This window comes from Aulonocara sp. 'chitande type north' Nkhata Bay, linkage group LG16, assembly GCF_057382095.1.
Source record: "Aulonocara sp. 'chitande type north' Nkhata Bay isolate Kocher_YH1m ecotype deep benthic linkage group LG16, A_spYH_male_GT1.1, whole genome shotgun sequence".
NCBI classification, from domain to species: domain Eukaryota; kingdom Metazoa; phylum Chordata; class Actinopteri; order Cichliformes; family Cichlidae; genus Aulonocara; species Aulonocara sp. 'chitande type north' Nkhata Bay.
In genome coordinates this window covers 16,266,644-16,281,262 of record NC_141359.1, presented here as the reverse complement: position 1 = coordinate 16,281,262, position 14,619 = coordinate 16,266,644, and the positions used below count along the sequence as shown (strand labels likewise).

General features: G+C 37.3%; 1 protein-coding gene across 1 annotated transcript; it reads right to left on the bottom strand.

Moving 5' to 3' along the window:
• Positions 1–1,441: 1,441 nt before the first annotated feature.
• Positions 1,442–9,120, bottom strand: LOC147311218 (C-type lectin domain family 4 member E-like). The gene is made up of 6 exons (XM_086265855.1): positions 8,931–9,120; positions 8,720–8,821; positions 8,291–8,437; positions 5,511–5,653; positions 2,868–2,971; positions 1,442–2,207 (listed from the first exon to the last, which is right to left on the bottom strand). The coding sequence occupies exons 1-6, from the start codon at positions 9,007–9,009 to the stop codon at positions 2,057–2,059; spliced, it is 726 nt and encodes a 241-aa protein (XP_086121981.1). The 5' UTR covers positions 9,010–9,120; the 3' UTR covers positions 1,442–2,056.
• Between the last annotated feature and the right edge of the window lie 5,499 nt (positions 9,121–14,619).

Genomic DNA, 14,619 nt, shown 5'->3' with positions numbered 1-14,619 from the left:
GCTGCACCTGAGCTGTGGAACAATCTCCCGATTGGCATCCGGGCATCTGATTCTATTCAATCTTTTAAATCACGGCTTAAAACATATTTGTTTGAACTTGCTTTTTCTACTAGTTAAATTCTCGCCTCGCTTCTAGTGAGTTATTCTATTAATGTGTCTGGTTGTTTTGCGTTGTCCTGCGCTGTCAATGTTTTCTATCACTGTGTTTGATGGTACAGCTTTACTCTGCTATAGCTGTGTGCTATAGTTTATTTATATTAGTGGTCTTTACCTGTGAACATAATCTCACACTTATATGACTCTGACGTTATAGTGCTAATTATTTTATTATTTTATTGTTGCGTTGTCTATGTTCTCTATCACTGTGTATGATGGTACAGTTCTACTTTGCTATAGCTGTGTGCTATAGATTATTCCTATTAGTGGTTTTTACCTGTGAACATAATCCCACACTTATATGACTCCGATGTTTTAGTCTAAATCATTTTATTGTTTTATTGTTTTATGTAAAGCACTTTGGCATGCCCCTGGCTTTTAATGTGCTCTATAAATAAAGATTGTTGTTGTTGTTGTTGTTGAATAAATTCTGCAAAGAAAACTTGGAGATGCCTGTTACTGCACAAATATTACCACATGGGGGAAATCATGAGTTCATTTGAACAGTATATGTTAGAGCCAATCTATAGAGAAATATTTTTGATACTGTTTCAGTTATTATGTTACATGTTTAATTTTGTATAATATGTTGTTAGAGAATAAATGCTGCGCGTTTAATTTGTGTCGGGTAAGAAAACATTACAGCGCATGTGTGGTAGCAGGTTAGAGTGAGCCAGGACGGCAATGGAAATGTGCGCTGTAGCAGCAAATAGTTTTTTGACCGTGACATATTTTGTTTGTATGTACGAGTCAGAAATAAATCTGAACAGCTCACATTAAGAAGTGGAAGAATTATTTTTTCGAAGCTTGGGACAGAAATTCGCCACTACAGTATATGTTGTTCATTGATAGGTCCAGTTAGATCACTTGACTTCCTTTTTGTATCATAATGACCCATATGTTAACTTTTCACCGAAGTGAATTCATCCAAACTGGCCTGTTTGCTGTTAGACTCATGGCACATTATGGGGAAACTAGCTATACAGCAGTAACTTTCTTATTACCCAAAGTTAGAGCTATCACATCACACATGGTGAGGAGCTGCAGTGTATATGCAAAATTCACTCTTTTTACTTCTTAAGGAAAAACACTTTGATACAACCTTTGTCAGACTGTCCTGGTGGCCCACTCTTCCTCTTTTCATGGTGGAAAGAACAAACTTAATTAATTAAACCAAAGTGCACATAAGATGTAATTTACAGACTTGTGCTTAATCATTTATTAATCATAAACAATCAGCCCAGCTTTACTGCTTGCAACAACAAGCCAGAAAAAACCCCCCCACACAAAACAAAAACGCAATATCCCTGCATTGCAGCAAGTCACATGGTACAGTTGTAGCAAAAAGTTTTGAGAATGACACAAATATTGGTTTTCACAAAGTTTGCTGCTTTTTGTTTTTATGATAGCAATTTGCTTATAATGCAAAACGTTTAGAAGAGTGATCAGATGAATTGAAAAGTCCTTCTTTGCCATGAAAATGAACTTAATCCCAAAAAATCCATTTCCACTGCATTTCATTGCTGCCATAAAAGGACCTGTTGACTGAGGACAATATCCTGACATCAGTATAACTACTAACATATTGTGACAACTTCTGATTATCCATAAACATATGACTAATATGTGGTGAGCCAGAGAATCTGCTGTAGTTCTGCTTTGGCCACTGGTTCTCTTAAAATGTAAAATTAACTGATATATCAGCAGTCAGCAGTTGGACCTCAGTTCATGTGCTAAATTATGTTTTCTTTTTTTACAACAGGAAGTAAATCTATTTATAAAAGTGAACAGTATATAGCTATAGCTACAACTCAGCACTGCAATGCTTTAGCTAAATTGGTATTCAGAGAGGAATAAAACAAAAATAAAAGAATAAATGATAAAGGATCAGGAGTGGGTTTTATGGTATTTTTTCACAGACCCACGGCAGAGACTTCCTGCATGAAACATCATTCCACAAAGTGCTGTCAGATGTCCTGATATGAGCACAGTCCTCTTCACCATACCGTGGGTCTCCACCGCCATTATCAGGTTGGTCATCTGCCCAGTACCTGACAGATCAGTGAGCACAATTATTATCTTTGAGAAAATAATTAGATCTGAAACATTTATAAAAACAAGAAAAGGATGAAAAGATTTTTATAACATCAAAGATTACAGATGATAAAATCAGTTTCCTGGCTTGATTAATCCACTGAATTTATGGATCTACAAACTCTGTAGCTGTTAAGAACAAATTGCAACAAAATGCAAAACAAAACTTGGTGAAAAAAATAAGCTACTCTGTGTTTTTTGTTTGTTTGTTTGTGTTTCCCTGTCAGGAGATGATGGTAGTGTTGGCTGGTGTCTCCTATATGTGGTTTTATTTCTGTTATTCATTTTTAACTGTGTGGTTAACACATTTGACTTACACAAATAATATCCCCAGTTTAATTCCAGGAGACAATTACCCAGGTTAAAATCTGTGCTAAATCAAAACCCTGTGTTTTCACCTGCTGTGGTAACCCCATGGCAAATAAGGAAGCAGCTAAAAGTACATTCTTCATTCTAAAATGCTTAGTTAATATCATGTATGACCACCATAAGGCTATCAAAATAAGTCAATTTTTATGATTTTCAGCGACTGACATCTAAGTCTATTAGTGATTTTATTTGTGAGCAGCATGTATTATAAATATAATTAATATAATCTGCCAAAAATGACAGCTTACTTCAGATTAACAGGAGTTCCGTCTACCCATTTCCATTTTCCCTCTTCTTCTTCATCATGTAAACCAATCCAAGTCGGTCTTTTGGTGAGCCTAGTAAGGAACTCCTGTTCAGAAAGAACAAAAACATGAATTCCCATTTGGGAATTTAGTTTATTTAGTTTATACATACATTTTAATGAAATTTGCAGATTGTCTTGGTGGAGTTTAATAAACTCAGCCGTCTGCTCTTTGCTCCCTAAAATATAACACTGGACACTGGAGTAAAATCTCTACCATCTCACACTTCTGTTTAATCAGTTATCTGTTTGACGTTTATTTACAGCTATTTATAGCTGTGTGAAAACTTTCTCAGCCAAACTGATTTACTCACAAACAAAACACTGAAAAAAGCCAAACAATAACATTTTGAAGTTAACTAAGTGACTTATATATCATGTTTAACCTGAGTAGCGAAAGACCGCGGGGGTTTTGACAACAATGTGCTGTGAGTTTGCTGTTTTGGCCGGCTCTAGTGAGTCATTCATCTCCTCCTTTGGCCAGCTTATTATCCCTGCAGGGTACCTGATCACAGGCAGGGCGTAGGTGTTGACAGCCCGGATCTTATTCTTACCTTTCAGCTGACTCCTCGGGACTTGCCTGGTACTTGGTGGTTGCAGCTTTCCTAGTGGTCTCCTTATGGTTCCCATTTGCCCTTGAGTACCCCAGGTACTTGTAGCTGGGGTACTCAAGGTCAATGTTGCTTTCTTGTAGTTTGATCCCTTCAGTTCTACTTTCCCTCCCTTCGTTATCATCCAACTACACTTCTCCAGTCCAAACAACATTCCGATGTCATTGCTGTGTATCCTTGTGGTGTGGATCAGTGAATCTCTGTCACATTCACTCTTGGCATACAGCTTGATGTCATCCACGTAGAGGAGGTGGCTGACGATTGGCCCATTCCGTAGTCAGTATCCGTAGCCAATCTTGTCAGTGAACTCACTGAGCGGTTTCAGGCCTATGCAGAACAGCAGTGGAGACAGTGCATCTCCTTGGTAGAACCTGCACTTCATGGTGACTTGTGCTATGGGCTTGAAGTTGGCCTCTAATGTATGGGCTCTAGTGTTGTACGCCACATACACATTGAGTTCCTGATGACGGCTCTTAGGGTCCTGTTGATCTTGTATAGTTCTAGGCATTCCAGGAACCCAGGTGTGGGGCATCTATCCAGGCAGCTCACAGGTTGCTGAGCCTAGTCTTGCTGTCTCAGACAACTGCTCGGTCTATCAGTAGCTTCCTTTCTGTGCCCCACTCATATAATGAACCATAGCTTACCCACTACGATGCTTGACAAAAGCTTCCATTTGGTACCAAGGCTAGGACCAGTCCCTTCTTGGGGTATTTGGGGATCAGGACTCTCCGGCCTTCAGTCATCCATTCAGAGTGTCTCTCATCGACTCAGTGAATACTCAGCCCCTTCAGCCAGTAGGTGTGGCCATGGTGAAGTCTGGTGCTGTCTAACTCTTCACTGTGATGATTACTAGACCGTGTTCAGGGTTTGTGATAATCACTGCGATGGTTAAATCACAGTACTGGATGGATATCTGGATGGATATCATCCAACTAAGTTCAGGGAGCAGCCCACTTCTCATCAGGGTGTTCTGGTACCTCAACACCTGACGCAGGCCTTGTTAATCCGGTCACGTCCGAGCCTGTATGGCTCCATATTTATCTTTTTTCGCTCATGTCTGTGGTAAGCTATACCATTATACTACACACACACACACTAGACTTCTTCCACAGTATCCAGAGTGAGATGGAGTAACAGCTGTTTCAGGGTTTAATAATTGCTGGGACATAAAAATATGTATAGTATGTTTGTTTGCTTTGCTGTAAAATGTCAGTTTTTATAGTTTTTCTCCTGCTTTGACCCACCCTCTAGTTCTCATCTGAAGATGTATTTGCCAAAACAGCTAAATTGTAGTTAACAATTAAAGTTACTATATAATCAATTATAACTGGCTGCAAAATAATTTCATATGTCAATTATTATAGGTCCGTCAGTATTTGGGAGCTGAATCTTCAGCCCTGCTGAAAGCCTAAATGGAAGCTTGTCAAGTAAAAGTGAAGAAAGGAGCATAAACGAGACGTGCAGCATACAGGAGACCGCAAAGCTGAGAGCAGAATTGATCAAATTAGGAGCTAAAATAAAAGACTGAAGTGATAGCCGTTTTTATTTTCAGCAATTTTCCATTTTTAAGGACAAAAGGTTTCAAACTTGTCCACGCCTTAAACCTCATGTGTGTTTAATCTTGTAGTAGCAAATGCATAAAAATAAGGGATTTGTGAGGACACTGAATAAAAAATTGCTTCCTTGAAAACAACATTTACAATTTAGTATTGAATGAAAATAATCTATATACAAAGTGTCTTTGAATGGCAGAGATGCATGTAGCACAGAGCCATTGCTCAGTGTCTGAGCGGCAGAACAGCAGAATCTTAGCTGGAAGCTCACAAAACCATTTCAACAACCACCACACCGCTAAAACTAGACATCTCACAAAGTCCAAAAATGCAGGTTTCATCACACTCAAAAGTAATGAATGAGGGGTACGAATATGAATATTCATGTATAAACACAGTAAAACACATACATATGAACTGTACCTGTTCTTTAGCGCACTCAATAACCACCAGATCTCCGCCTCTGGCTCTGCAGTCCATTCTGGCTGCATCCCAGGGACCAGAGCTTCCAGAGAGGAGATAGCAGCTACAGCTGAAACTACTCCATCCTGCAGGACATTGTATAACTAGAAGAAATTAAAATCAAGTAATATTTCAGTAAGGTTAATGAAAAATATTTAATGAACCTTACAACAATGCTCATTTGATCTGTTTAATTAGATTTATCTATAGTTTATTCACCTCCTGACTTTTATATTTGTTTGCCTGTGTATATTTACTATGGTGACAGTTTTTGTACTGCAACCAATATTTTAATAATCAGTTATTCCATTCAGTAATCAGATAAAAGTACTTTTTTTCTTATTAATGGGCAATAATAAATGTTCAAAAGAAAAAAATCACAGGTCTTTTAAAATGAACCCATCATCAGTTTATAGTTTAGAAATTGCTGTTGCAACTCTTTCATGTATTTACAGGCCATATTAAAAAAATTCTTAGATGCAAAAATTAGTGCCCAATGAAATAATACAGCCTAAACTAATCATTCCAAGGTTTTAAACATTATTAGGAGGCAAAAAACAAACAAGCAACAAGCAAAAAGTATTTTATCTCCTGGATGAGGTGTTTTTGTGTAAGTGTTTTTGTGCCTGTGTCTGTGTGCTTTAGTTTTCTAGTAAATGTTTTGTTGTAATCCTTTAGAGGAGCATGTGGGAGTTTCAATGAAGAAAAGAGAGCATATCAGTGTTCTGATATTTGCCTTGTCCATTTTTTTTACTAGCCTACAAAAGAAAAAATAATTGAACAGAGGTTTTTTTTATATTATTTGACTTTAAATCTGAAAATGACGTTACAAAAGCATCTTCTATTCACGTCAGAGTTAGCTAAATACATGGTTTTATGTTAGCCTCCCCCCACCTTAATGAAGAGGGTGAGCTCAGGCAGAGTGAAGAAAGCATGTTTGGTCTTGGTTTGTTGCATCCAAAACAGCAGCACTTGTGGCTAAAACTTTACTGGGAACCTGCCAGGAGTCCTTAATGAAGCCAGCTGTTCAACAAACTCCACCATGAAAAAAAATTATTTGCAGCTGTTCTCATCTGACTTATTCGGTTTACACAGTGAAAATCTGCAATAAAGCTACATCCGACTAATAAAGGTAATAAAGTTAAAATATGCAGATGAACTGCTAGCTTAGCCTGATAGGATGGTTAGGTAGATTGCTTAAATCATCCTACTAATCTAAGGGTGAATCTAAGGTGGGGGGGACATGGGGTGTACTAGAAAATATTTATTTCAACTTTTTCCAAGCATTATCTTGCATATTTAGATTAATATCAAATATAAATAAATTAGATATTAATTCAGTTGTATTAATATATAAAAAAAAATACTTTTTTCCTTTTCTTCTATATTGATTATATATTACATATATCTATTATATATCTTTATATTTACTATCACTACATTATATTTCTCTTGTTGGGTGATCAGTGTATTACAGCAACCAAACAAAAACAACAACAACCCATGACTCAATACAATAAATACAGTTTCACAAAAAACACATTTTGAAAAGTTAAATGTTATACTGTGTCAATATCAATATCAATCAATATCAATCATTCCAAATCCAAATTAGAACTTTGGCACAACCATAAACTGTAAATAAAGAAGGGACGTCTCTGAAAAGTGAGGCCAATCCAAAAGTGCTTTAAATGCCTCTCTGAGAATTAGAAGGTGAAATATTGAATTTGATGTGTGCAGAAGAAAACAGTTTTCCATGTCAGACAAATATCTTGAAAGAAAAAAGATTATTATTATTATTATTATTATTATAAAATAATAATAATAATAATAATAATTATTATTATTATTATTTTATAATAATAATAATAATAATAATAATAATAATGATAATAATAATAATAATAATTATTATTATTATTATTATTATTCATATCATTAAATTAAATCTTTTAAAGTTTTGTTTTGTTGAATGGCTGTGAAGAAGGTCTGTTATTATCAGTCTTCTGCAGGTTAACATCTCACTATTTTTGCTGTCTTTTCCAGAGTAAAAGTAAAAAAATTAAAGTAACCACAAAACTGCAATCTACTTAAGTTTTACGCAATATGCAAAATGCAGCTACAGTAACTGCTCCTAACTTCTAATAACTGGGTGAAACTGATAGAAGGTTGTGTTTAGAGACTCAGTGATTTGTGAATCTCTAAACAAACCTGTAGATCAGAAAGTGATGTCTCGGTGAAAAGATGCATCACAACTGAATCAAACATGACCACAGATGAAACAAGTAAAATAACAGTTAAAAAAAGATTTAAAGGATATTGAGATAAAAATAAGAATATGTAGTGTCAGTGTAAGGGCTATCAGCTTCCTTTTCAACTTCCTTAATGAAAATACATTAAGGATACTTGTTGTGGATTCAATCATTTTATAAGTCACTAAACACCATTAAATACATTTCACATATGTGTCGATGAAATATAGCCCTTAAATTATTTTAGTACCATTCAGATTTGTATATGTAAATTTGTGACAAGCATAAGGTACACTGCTGCACTGCAGCTTTATAGTGACAAGCAGTGATGCGGATAATGGTTCATATGATATTTTCCTAATGACTGAAATTTGATTTTAAAAATGTGTTAAGTCAGAAGAAAATGATTACATCATTTGTTTGGAAAATGAATCACTACATTTCTGAGAAAAACCTTTTAGAGACACAACAGCTCACACAAGGACTCACTCTGCTTTTTAAGCTCTTCAGTCTTTTTAGTCAGCAGATCTCGCTCCTCAGTCATGGAAGAAAGTTGGTTACTGACCACAGAGATGTTTTTATTCAGAAGGTCTCGCTCCTCAGCCTGTGCCGACACATGTTCAGCTGAATTGTGGTCTGAAATAAAAAGAAATAACATTGATGCTTTCATTGACTGAGGCACAAAAGATCTAAATAAAAAATATTTTAAAATTCTGACTGTAATTTGTGAAACATATTAATTATGTAAACCAGTTTTATGCTTGTACAAGTTATTGTTGCTGTGATCTTGTCGTCTTCAAGATAATTTCAAGAGGATCTTGAAATGGAAGAATCAAAAATTCCACATTGAATTCCAAATTTTATTCACATGGTGACTGATGATCAGTAGGACAACTATCCATGAAAAATCCAACTCACAGAAGAAACTAAGTGTGATAAGTCCAACCAGCAATAAAACAGTGAGCAGGCTCAGGGAGAAAATAACACCCAAATAGAAACTTCTCCTAGAGCTCCTCTGACCTGAAAAGAAGACAAAAAGAAAAACAAACAAACAAACAAGTTACCCAAACAAATGTTCAGTAGTAATAAGAGATGTTATAACCTCCTTGCTCTATCACTTCCCTTTTACCTGTGTAATTTGTTGAAGGTGTTGGGTTGTCAGGTTTAACGCATTCATCATTTGCATATATTGCCTCCATTGCATACATGGATTTGGATTGTTTTGGAGAGCTCAGCTCTGCAGCACAGGATGAGTGAAGTGTGAAAGTCTCACTGGTTTCAGTTTATTCTCCTTTTAAATTCAGAGGAAGTTGCATATTTCAGTGGTTTGTGCATCTATGCAACCACTCAAACTTGATATGTTCTTAATTAAGCCGTATATACATGTGATAGTCATACGAAATCAAACTGCTTTTCATGTTTGCATAAAAATATAATTTTGCTGAAGTGTAAGTAAAACAATGTATGAAAATGTGTGTGATTAATTTATTTGTAGAGATTAGTACTAGAAAGCACTGTGAATGCTTAAATTGAGTAGAAAGTTTCAATACAAGTACCAGTTCATTCATCATCAGAAATGGACAAATCGTCTCCATTAAACAGATTTGTAAAGGTCAGATGATACACAGTCCTGAGGAATAACACCAGAACAACAAATAACACCAAGCAGGTCATGGCTTTTAGATTATAAAAATCAATAAATTACTGCAGACCAAAACTAAAAGGGCAAAATAAGAAGTTCCTCACTAGAGCACCAGTGACAGTGTCACAAACTGAATTACCAAACTCAGAAAATTAATTTAAAAAGACTATAGCAAATAAAGTAAGAGTAGGTTAATTCAACAAGCACCACAGACAGACTCGCGCACACACACACATAACTGAGCATGACCCTCAGTGAAAAAGGTGAAAATCAGCTTTTACTCTTATAATATGGTTTAAAAAAAAGAAAGTTGTAATTTAGAAACTACTGTGCTATATATTTGTGTGACATGTGTAGCTGTGAAGTACTTGCATAGCATAATTACTATGACCATTTTTTGTTAGTAATATGTTCTTTCCCTCTCACTGAATGACAATAATATTAATATTTATTATTATTACTATTATAATACTGCAGTGCCAGTGCCACACACACACACACAAACAAATGTTTTATGTCATTTTTTATGTGTATGTGGTTTTAAGTTAGTAATTTCCACATTTCTATAGGGCCTGTAGAAACCAAGTTGAACATAAAAAACAATTTACATAAAATAATAAATGATTTTGGCCTGCAATGTATTTAGTATTTTGTACCCTGCCTCTTGAACTATGACAACTAGGATAAGCTAAAGCTCCTGGATTGGATAAGAAGGATTTTAAATGAATTTATTCCTAGGTCTGACAAATGGCAGCCAAAAACTGTAGTGTCTTTCTCCACTCTTAGTTGACTTTCTTACACAATAAAGCCAGCACTGACTACCGTGTGCAAAATGTTCTGCAATGTAATAGTTCTGCAATGTAAAACTAAAAATTCAGAAGAATAAGGAAGTATTACTGCTGTGGTCTTATCACTGTAAACTGGTTCACAAGACTTGTGCAACGGGCATTGTTGCACATGTCCAGAACACACGAGTCCAGAACAGAAGTCAAACTTTTTTCTGTTCAGTTTTGAAGGAGACAATTCTTTATTTCCACAAAGATACAGAGCCCTGCAAGGCACATTGGAGAAAAAAATATGAAGATGTACTTTGCGAGATCCCGCAAAAGTTTTGAGTTCATGCACCTCCAGGTCAGAATTGAAAACTTAGAAACAACCACAGCGATGGAGGCCACACACCCATGTGAGAGATTCATAGATTTTTATTTTGAGCTTGGACTAAATTATAAAAACATTAACATGGTGCTTGGCAGTAGACACAGTTATAATACGGTGGGGCAAAAAAGTATTTAGTCAGCCACCGATTGTACAAGTTCCCCCACCTAAAATGATGACAGAGGTCAGTAATTTGCACCAGAGGTACACTTCAACTGTGAGAGACAGAATGTGAAAAAAAAATCCATGAATCCACATGGTAGGATTTGTAAAGAATTTATTCGTAAATCAGGGTGGAAAATAAGTATTTGGTCAATAACAAAAATACAACTCAATACTTTGTAACATAACCTTTGTTGGCAATAACAGAGGTCAAACATTTACTATAGGTCTTTACCAGGTTTGCACACACAGTAGCTGGTATTTTGGCCCATTCCTCCATGCAGATCTTCTCGAGAGCAGTGATGTTTTGGGGCTGTCGCCGAGCAACATGGACTTTCAACTCCCGCCACAGATTTTCTATGGGGTTGAGGTCTGGAGACTGGCTAGGCCACTCCAGGACTTTCAAGTGCTTCTTACGGAGCCACTCCTTTGTTGCCCGGGCGGTGTGTTTTGGAAGACCCAGCCTCGTTTCATCAAGTTCTCACTGATGGAAGGAGGTTTTGGCTCAAAATCTCACGATACATGGCCCCATTCATTCTGTCCTTAACACAGATCAGTCGTCCTGTCCCCTTGGCAGAAAAACAGCCCCATAGCATGATGTTTCCACCCCCATGCTTCACAGTAGGTATGGTGTTCTTGGGATGCAACTCAGTATCCGTCTTCCTCCAAACACGACGAGTTGAGTTTATACCAAAAAGTTCTACTTTGGTTTCATCTGACCACATGACATTCTCCCAATCCTCTGCTGTATCATCCATGTGCTCTCTGGCAAACTTCAGACGGGCCTGGACATGCACTGGCTTCAGCAGCGGAACACGTCTGGCACTGCGGGATTTGATTCCCTGCCGTTGTAGTGTGTTACTGATGGTGACCTTTGTTACTTTGGTCCCAGCTCTCTGCAGGTCATTCACCAGGTCCCCCCGTGTGGTTCTGGGATCTTTGCTCACCGTTCTCATGATCATTTTGACCCCACGGGATGAGATCTTGCGTGGAGCCCCAGATCGAGGGAGATTATCAGTGGTCTTGTATGTCTTCCATTTTCTGATGATTGCTCCCACAGTTGATTTTTTCACACCAAGCTGCTTGCCTATTGTAGATTCACTCTTCCCAGTCTGGTGCAGGTCTACAATACTTTTCCTGGTGTCCTTCGAAAGCTCTTTGGTCTTGGCCATGGCGGAGTTTGGAGTCTGACTGTTTGAGGCTGTGGACATCTTTTATACAGATGATGAGTTCAAACAGGTGCCATTCATACAGGTAACGAGTGGGGGACAGAAAAGCGTCTTACAGAAGACGTTACAGGTCTGTGAGAGCCAGAGATTTTCCATGTTTGAGGTGACCAAATACTTATTTTCCAAACTAATTTATAAATAAATTCTTTACAAATCCTACCATGTGGATTCATGGATTTTTTTTTTCACATTCTGTCTCTCACAGTTGAAGTGTATTTAGTATTTTGTACCCTGCCTCTTGAACTATGACAACTAGGATAAGCTAAAGCTCCTGAATTGGATAAGGATTTTAAATGAATTTATTCCTAGGTCTGACAAATGGCAGCCAAAAACTGTAGTGTCTTTCTCCACTCTTAATTGACTTTTTTACACAATAAAGCCAGCACTGACTACCGTGTGCAAAATGTTCTGCAATGTAATAGTTCTGCAATGTAAAACTAAAAATTAGAAGAATAAGGAAGTATTACTGCTGTGGTCTTACCACTGTAAAATGCAACGGGCATTGTTGCACATGTCCAGAACACGTGTCCAGAACACACGAGTCCAGAACAGAAGTCAAACTTTTTTCTGTTCAGTTTTGAAGGAGACAATTCTTTATTTCCACAAAGATACAGAGCCCTGCAAGGGACATTGGAGAAAAAAAAATATGAAGATGTACTTTGCGAGATCCCGCAAAAGTTTTGAGTTCATGCACCTCCAGGTCAGAATTGAAAACTTAGAAACAACCACAGCAATGGAGGCCACACACCCATGTTAGAGATTCATAGATTTTTATTTTGAGCTTGGACTAAATTATAAAAACATTAACATGGTGCTTGGCAGTAGACCCAGCATGCATGTGTGAGTGAGAGATAAAGGGAACGTAGGAAGTGAGAGAGTGGGAGTAGATAAAGTATAGTGAGAGATGAGAGCAGGGCCAGGTTGAGGGAACGGAGAGGCTTGCAGGAAGAAAGATGAGAGAGGGAGAAGAGGTGGAGAGGAGCAGGGAGTAAATGAAATGAAAACTGTGTAAATACCATAATTTAGGCTACTATTTTTTTTTAGGTAGGCATGTATGCACATTTGTTAAATTTATGTATTCTTTTTAACAGGATCAGCTGGATGACCCTGCACAGGTTTGGAATACACACTCCATCATGCCATCGAAAAATATCAATATCCCCAGTGGTCGGCCTAATCTAATGCATTACCTGGGCTCTATGGACAAGAGACTTCCTTTGCCTCACTGAAGAACATGTTGAACTGTGTAAAAACGAGTGTGTTTTTTCAACTGACCAAACTATGTGATCCAGATGTATATGAACTGTGCAATAGCCTTATAACTGAGTCCCATCTAACTACAGCAACAGACCCATATCAGGCTGTGAACTTGTACATGCATCTAAGAGAGACATGCCATGGGTGTGGAGAAGCAATCCATTACATACTTTGGCTACTGCAGAATGACCTTGTGAGCAATTGTTTCAATGGCAGGCTGCATGTTTTTCTTAGGTGGTAGAAAGTGGGAACCCATCCTTGTAAAGTGGTCAATAGGGATGGGTATTGATAAGATTTTCACGATTCCGATTCCATTTTCGATTCTGTTTAACGATTCGATTCTTTATCGATTCTCTTATCGATTCTTTTTTTAAAAAAAAGGAGAACCCTAAGGTCGATTAGCTTAGAACTTTGTTTTATATCTTTTATACCGCTGTCAAACTCTGTGTTCTCCTGTTTTATGTTGCATTACCCATTTTGCTGCTGTCTGTGGATAAGATTACAGCTACCTATGTTTACGATCGCCACACTTTACTTCGGATTAAATCAACTATGGAATCTATGGATGAAACCTGGAAATATTTTCGAGGCTTCTCTCCACCCTCCGGGCGATCAGCTGTTGCCCATTACGTCCCTTGCTTGCCTGGGCCAGGGAAAAACTGGCAAGTGTCTTGTAGTGGAAAGAGACAAATTATGAGGGACATTTCTAAAGGGAAAAAAATCCCACAAACCTTAAAGTGCACTTGAAAAGCTCACACAAGAAGGCTAACCTAGCTTACCTTGAGAAGGTAAGGGAGCACACTCAACCCTCATCCCCAGAAAACAGAAGCTAACCCCAGGCAAGGCAGCGTGATGCATCCCGAGACAACAGCACGGGGATATCTACATGACTGTGTGAGTCAATTGCCTTCAAAAAGTTTATCAATTCACTTGAACCAAAATTACGAACACCCGGTGCTGCAAGAGTTAATAGTCTCATTGGGGCCAAGATATACATTTTATAGTTGCCTGGTATCAATGGTTGTTCATCTGCCTTTATTTATTTATGTTATTTATTTATTTAAAGAACCCATAGGTGGGAATGTGAGTTGTCTGTCTCTGCGTGTTAGCCCTGCGACAGACAGGCGACCTGTCCAGGGTGCAGGGTATGGTAGCTAGAATAGCAACATACCCAAGGATAAGCAGAAGAGAATGACTGATATGATGAAACTGGGATTTTGTTACACTTAATTATTGCAAACACAACTAAAACTATAACTGAAACTAATCAAAACTAAACTGAAACTAAGGATTTTCAAAAAAATAAAAACTAAACTAAACTAGCAAACAATTGGTAAAAACTAATATAATATAAATATATTTTATATATATAT